Below are 7,544 nucleotides of genomic sequence, written 5' to 3' on the forward strand. Positions count from 1 at the left end.
CCCTACAAAGAAGGAAATATTCCACAGGCTCTAGAATTTGTTATTCCATAACACAGCATCCATTTCCAAGCAGAGAAGGGAACAACCCGTCTGACAACCACAGATCCAGGTCTGAATCTCTGGAATACTTGATGAAAGATTCAATAAAACTACTTTAAATAATCAATGGATTGTTCAGAATGCGTTGAAAAGTGCCTCACACAGTAAAACACTTTTTTTCATACAGGTAAAAGGTGAAATAGACTTCTATTGTGACAGCCTTAATACAAAGTTAATTGGCAAGCATGAATCAAATGCAGAAAAAAAGTCACACACCTTAAGAGAGAACCACCAAATATTGATAGTTACATTTATCTTCTCTTTTAACCAGCTAAATTGTGAACATAACTATTGTCTTCTGTTAATGTCTCACCCTCATAAGAAAATCATAAAAAAAGGAATTTTTAGTCAGTAGCATACACATACTTGGTATAGTAAATAATGAAACAATGCGTTGTACGAAAAGGACAGTAAGTAATATGGAGCTGAGAACAGTCTCTCTTTTTAAATCTCATGACTCAAACTCAATGCCACCAGTGTGACAGTTCAGATTATTTTACAATGAAATAATAGAGAATGCACTATTTTACTTGTATTACATTTCTAGCAAATTAATGCATCTCCCAGCATCCCTTAAAATCACACCTGTTACAACGCCAGAAGCCTTTGCAAATGCTGACTCTCCAGCAACAGCAGAGGCAGTCTGACATAGCTTACCTGGCATTTCTTTCAAAAACTGGTGAAAAAACTTCAAAGAAGTTTTCTTTTGCTTCACTTTTGGAAGGTACAGAGTTATCAAAAGTAGGATCTATGCTGTTAAATGCTCGTCGTTTCACAGGATCAGATAATATTTCATAAGCTGAAAAAAAGTTACCAGACATAAAACATCAAACTAAAGTGAGTCTTCCCCACAAGTTGCGAATGTTACAGAAAAGGTTCGGAATGTTTAAAAAGATGCTCTCAGACCTGTGTTTGATCTGTCATTCTGTACAGCTTGATAATTAATTATTTTAGTGACACCAAATAGCATTGCTGTCAATTCCTGTTAAACTGAGTAGGAGGAAAATGTTTATGAAAAACAACACATTTAACCATTAAGATGTAACAAACCAGATTATATTAAAAATAATTTTATAGCAGTAAATTTGATTCAGGGACTGGGAGTTTGGGCATGACATCTCCACGCTTTTATCCTACACCAGATCCTTGCAGATAAACTGACAAAACACTAAGACAGGCACAGAGTAAAAGCAGTCTGTGAGTTAATATGTCAGAACTGGCAAGAACAGGAGCCATTCATTAGAATTTTTGCAGCTCATGATGAAGTTGTACTGAGACTTGGAAACACCACATAGCTACTAGCTAGAACACACACATGCTCCCAGTTTTTCTGTTCTTACAGTCCTGCAGGTGGGGAGCATCACATTACTGAATCTTATATTCTGGAAATCACACACACTAGCTTCAGTAAACTCTTGTTTTTTCTCAAGGAAGTGTGGAGTTACTTTGTCAGTTCTACAATGCCCACTATTTTCCAGTAAGAGTGAAAAGTCATCAGAGGAGTCAAATTCGTGTTGTGATCATTCATGGGCTTCTCATGACTGCATCCCTGGACAGAGAACACTGCACCAAGAAGGTCAGATCTAGAAGGCGATAAGCTGCAGGAGACCTTGGTGCTCTGTGCTTCTGTGACCTGATCTCACTGCACATGTTAATGGAGAGAGGAAGGAATGCAAGAGACCACCACTGAGCTGCTGTCTGCCAGTCTTCCCTGCCCCTCTGTGAAGGGACTTCCTCAGCCAATACTCTAAATGACCCCAATTACCCTCTACACAGCAAGCTAGCAGCTTCAATAACCCCCATACCATTTTCCTGATGCAAGAAATTTTGTGCATATCTGTTGGTTCCTCTTCTGCTGAAGCAATGTCCCTGCTATACAGATCTCCAGTTCTGCTCCCACATACTCAGTTCCCTCGTCATTGTATCTCCCACTCATTCCTTTGTCAGACCCAGCTCTGAATCCCACCTACATACTCCTGCCTTTCCAAGTTTCTTCATTGTGTTCCATTACCACTTGCTTCTACTCCGGATTCCCCTTCCCTACCACTACATTTCCTTCCTCCAAGGTGCTGCCTGGAAGCATTACTCCTCTTCCAGGTCACTTTCTGCTTTCCTTTCTGTTTATCCTTAGATCGTAAGCAGTTAAGAGGAAACATATTTTGCTCCTTGCATGTAGAACACAGAGCATATTCCTGAATTCAGGTGCAGGTTTTTCTTATTATAAAGTACCTGCCAGTTTCTGACAGGACTGCGACCATGGAAAAAAAATTTCCTTTGGCAACTTTTTTTCCTTTTGAGAACTCTAAAATAGGCTGAAAACATCATTAGCTTGTCTACTGTATGAGCTAACATTTTAACTAGTATTAGAAGACACGCAGAAGATGGAAGCTTAGAACACACAAATTCCAAGACTTCCTCCCACCTCAAACTTACTGAGTCAAAAAAAATTTGTTTAAAATAATCAAAAAAGCCAAACTCCAAAGCATTTCTAGAGACATAAGTCATACACCTAGAACACTCCCTATGGTTTTGGAATCGGCCAGCAGTGTTGTTCTAGGTCACTACAGGCAAGAAGGGAAATGTTACTCAATTGAGTTCACTCGGTCATCTGTGGGCAAAAAAGCATGGCTGAAGAAACTGATATCCCAGATCAAATCAACAGAGTAAGCGCATTAGAATTTGGATTTTCCGATTGCTGGTGGGGTCTTAGGGGAATTACTTTATAGCACACCGGTTTATCCCAGGTATGTGGCTACCCTTAGTGGTTCATCTTTGCATATGCTGCTACAAGCGTTCACATTCTGTCACCAAGTGGCATGGCAGACAAACATCTATCAGTTGCACTGCCATACTGCTTCTACCCTGAGGGAAGTCATATTAATATGACCTCTATTTATTGAGGCAGTTTTCTAAAATGGAAAAAAGAACTTCTCTGGCTTTTTAGTAATTGACAATTCTTTAAAAGCCCAATAAAGCACTACAAATACCGTTCAGATTATCAAGCAGATTGAGAGTGTATCTACTAAAAGAGATCAATTGCTTACCTTTAGTTATGCATGTAAAATAATCATTATCACCTTCTCCTATCTGTTCCCCTGCAGCTTTTCGCTTGTCTGGATGATGTTTCAAAACCATGGATTTATCTAGTAAATAGATGCATTACATTTAGAAACACTTCATCATCAACAGTTTATTTCTCATAAACTACAAAGTAATACAATTTCTCTAACTAGATACTTTAAAAACAAACAAACAAACAAACCCCAAAAAACAAACTCCAAAAAACATCAGGAAGAAAACAGATATGAGTTAATAAATTTTCTTTGATTTAACACTATTGTCAGAATTAAAATTATTTCAGTTCTGCTGGGACACAAAATAACCACAACTCAGAAACTCTATTCCACCTTCATCAGCTGAAGAAGTACTGATTTTCTGGGACTTATTCTAATATTATGCATCACAGAGTGGTTCAGTATCTGTAAGTGTACAGTTAGCTTCAAAAAGCATAATGCAGTTTCAGGACCTTCATTGTGCAAGGTTGTACAATTCCCTGTGCAATCACACTGAAGAAATAAAGCAAAATAATTAATGTGATTTCAGTTGTTATTTCTAAGGAAAACCAAAGTAGTTCAGACAAAATAAAAATTGTATTCTATCCCTTTACTCAAGTTCTGAACACAATCCAAGATGAAATTTAGGAAGGAAACTACAGCCACGAGCCTGTGACGACTGCTGCACTTGCCCATGGACGACACTAAGCACACACACAAGACTTTATGGTCAAGTTCTCTCTCTTAGGCCTTAAATCCTAAGATGTAACTAGCACGTACAGACTATCTACTAAAGTTGCTACCAAGGTTGTCTTAGTGTTTAAACAGTAAAACCAGATTTTAAACTGACTACTTTGCCCAAAGGTCTAGTCGTATTGTCGTACAACATAAAATGTACCTTCTTGGCTCAGTGTAAAATACCAGAGAGAAGATATCATGCAAGTAGTTACAGCAACCTGCCTTCTGAGAAACAAATCAGAATACTTCTTAAAAATCAGGAAAGCACAGTATATACTGGTAAGAAAGACTCACATCTCTATACTACCATGTAATAATTGACTGCTGTTAGAATCCTAAAGAGAGACATGCCCCAGTTCTTGCTTGACAAGATTAGTAAGACCACTAATCATCACCAGAATAGGTGTTGCTCTATGCTATATTAGCACATACTCCACAGTGGTGCTGCTAAGCAACGTGTACCTGAGGCGACATAATTTCCTATGCAAGTTGGTAATTCGCTAGTTTCCACCCATTTTCATTTGGGAGTATCTGTGGTTTCACTGCAGACAGTGATTCTACTCACACTAGTACAGGTATACAGGCAAGATCAACTCACAAAGCCATTACCTTATTTCATAAAGGCTACTGAACAATCTTCAGAGTACTTTTAAATCTTCCTCCACTAAATGCTTGCATTCTTCTTGCAAACTCAACTTTTGGTCATATTGCTTTCTAGAAAAAAAAGTTCTGAGGCCCAACACGTTGGTCCTTCACATGCAAGTACCACAAAATACCCCCAATCGCCTGCATGCAAATCTGAATCATGTCATGATTTAAGTTACAGGCCCATGATATCATTAAGCAACACACTGGCACTTTCAAGTTCTATTGTTTACTTACCCCAAATGTCAAGGAAACTTAACCTCACAAGACTACATTTTTAACAGTTTGGTAATATCTCAGAGATCCAGCCACAGGAGCTCTACAGTGTTGACATGGTAAAATGACCAAAGAAGAGCAAAACCAAGCTTCTCAGTGGCCTAAGTAACTTTTAGTTACTTGAATACCTGAAAATTCAAGAGTTACTGCTCCATTCCCATGCAACACTTGGTCAAATCAGAATGATAACAGCAGCATACTTCTTAAATATTCACTAGCATTTATGTGGCAGCTAACCATTGTAATGGGGCTTCAAGGTACCAGCCTACTGAAACACATAGGGCAGGGCTAGTTGCATTTCTCTGCCTTTCACTGAGCCTGGCTGCAGACTCAAAAATGCAGTTATAGTCTGCTGTGGTTTAACCCCAGCCAGGAACTAAGCATCATGCAGCCACTCACTCACTACTGAATTGAATTGGAAAAAAGTAAAACTCATGGGTCGAGATAAAGACAGTTTAATAAGACGGAAAGGAAAATTATACTACTACTACTATGACAACAACAATAAAAGAATTAGAACATACAAAACAAGTGATGCACAGTGCAACTGCTCACCATCTGCCAACTAATGCCCAGTTAGTTCCTGAGCAACGATCCACCCCTCCTGGCCAACTCTGCCCAGTTTATATACGGGGCGTGACATCATATAGTATAGAATATTCCTTCGGCCAGTTTGGGTCAGCTGTCCTGGTTGTGTTCCCTCCCAACTTCTTTTGCCCCTCCAGCCTTCTTGCTGGCAGGGCATGAGAAGCTGAAAAATCCTAGACTTTATAGAATGAACACTGCTTAGCAACAACTGAAAACATCAGTGTGTTACTAACACTATTCTCATCCTAAATCCAAAACACAACACTAAACCAGCTACTAGGAAGAAAATTAACTTTATCCCAGCCAAAACCAGGACAAGTCTCAACGACATTGACAAAAAACACAGGCAAGAAAGCTGAGATGTGAACTTGGTGAAATTTTTTAATTCCTTAAATTTAGGCCTGTGTATTTCAAAGCTGTGATGTGAACTTAGAAGGCTAGCAAGCAACACAAATCAAAGAGCAGGCATTTTTAGGCCCGTGAAACAGTAAAAAGTTTGTTCATGACATGTATATATTTTCACGTGGAAAACAGTTGTGTACATCTGAAAAAAAGGTATGCTTATGAAGGAAAGGTACTTACGAGCTGCTTTGATTTGTTTCTGAGTAGCCCTGTATCGTATATTTCCTAGCCCAAGAACTGCATAATGGTCTTGATTCTGAGGAAGAAAAAAAAAAAAAAAGGAACCCTAATAAACACTGATAAATACGACCTAAAAAGGCACAACACAACACATGCAGAAAATCAGTTCTCCTCCCTGTCGTTAAAAAGCAAGAGGCAGAATTCTTCTCTTTCCTAATAAATATTAGAAAAAGGCTACAGAAACAATTGTTATAAAGGCCATAATTATTGAATAACCAACTATCAATAAATTACACCACTGTTACAGAAATTCCAGTAGCTTAATCTAAATTGGATTAAAGCACTGAATCCTAGAAAGTTCAATTATTGGAAAATTGAATTGCTGTCTTTAATATTAAGAATGGTAACCTCATTCCAGATTAAGGGAGGCAGTAACAGGGAGAAGAGATACTTTTACTGCTCACAGGTAGTAAAATGAAAAGCAACAGTTCAAGACTAAGATCTTATTCTGATGTATGCTTGAGTGCCTTCATCAACGCACTATGTGCGGAAAATACAAACCCAGATATAACGCTAAGGGACACAAACCAATTCTGACGGGGTGGGAGGCGAGGAGGAAGGAGATCTTTAGTAGCGGAGAATGGCAGGTAACTTTGATGGGAGATTTCCAGCAAAAATAATTCACATTAATCTGTATCAACTGAATACCTTCCAGTCCTTTGGATCAAGGGTTTTTAACATAGGAAATTCTTCAAGCTGCAATTCTTCATCCCCTGATTCTTCAGAAAGTTCCTTCTCATCTTCTAGCTCCTGGAAAGAGGCAGAAACATTTATGTTTCTCCTCTTAATAAATGCTTCAAACCATCTTCCCACAGGTTCCACTTGACAGAGTACTGATGCTATAAGCAAAAACATAAAAGCAACTTCACCTTCTGTGGTTTACTTTTTTTTTCTTTTTTAAATTAAACCCCATCAAAGCCCATAAAAGTACTGCATCACACAAGGCTACCGATTGCCAAATCTTCTAGCTCACTCAAACACCAGACTGCTTTAAAGATTGCAAGAACCAGAACACATGCCTGTCAGACGGTATCTTCCAAACACTTCACTGTATTCTCAAATCTTGAAAGGTGCTTTCAACTTAAAAGAATGCACATGTTAAATGATATTTAATATCTTCCTTGCTTTGGTAATTGAGAAGATAACTGCGTCAGAAATATTAAATTTGGATTGATCTTCTCTGCGCTCCCGCTCCCCCTTTTAGAGGCCACTCCCTCTGGCAGCGAAACCAGACTTGTTGCTCACACACTGACTTGAAACGAGCACCGAGGCAGACGCAAGACGTGAAGAGAATACAATTAAAATAAAATAAACAGGAAAGTTCTTCAAAACCAGAAGATTTTTCAACTCTAACGCCTAAGCAGGTGCTTGAGGGGTGGTGGGCTTTCCCCCTCGAACGCGCACTCGCTCAAACCAGGGGAAGGCCCGGACGTAACAGCAGCGGCGGCAGAGCAGCGCCCCGCGCCTCGGCGGGACGGGGGGCAGCGGGAGATCCCGGCAGCA

At 39.2% G+C, this 7,544-nt stretch overlaps 1 protein-coding gene across 1 annotated transcript in view; it reads right to left on the reverse strand.

Annotated features, from left to right (window-relative positions):
* DNAJC2 (DnaJ (Hsp40) homolog, subfamily C, member 2) overlaps positions 1-6,981 on the reverse strand; it is a 17,774-nt gene extending 10,793 nt beyond the window's left edge. The window contains exons 1-4 of the mRNA XM_009697966.1: positions 6,690-6,981; positions 5,982-6,057; positions 3,144-3,242; positions 757-898 (exon numbers count right to left, since the gene is read on the reverse strand). Of these exons, the coding sequence (XP_009696268.1) occupies positions 757-898; positions 3,144-3,242; positions 5,982-6,057; positions 6,690-6,896 (524 nt within the window). The 5' untranslated portion in view covers positions 6,897-6,981. The remainder of the gene's footprint in view (positions 1-756; positions 899-3,143; positions 3,243-5,981; positions 6,058-6,689) is intronic.
* Positions 6,982-7,544: the final 563 nt, after the last annotated feature.

This window comes from Cariama cristata, unplaced genomic scaffold (genome assembly GCF_000690535.1).
Source record: "Cariama cristata isolate BGI_N322 unplaced genomic scaffold, ASM69053v1 scaffold33133, whole genome shotgun sequence".
In the NCBI taxonomy this organism is placed as follows: domain Eukaryota; kingdom Metazoa; phylum Chordata; class Aves; order Cariamiformes; family Cariamidae; genus Cariama; species Cariama cristata.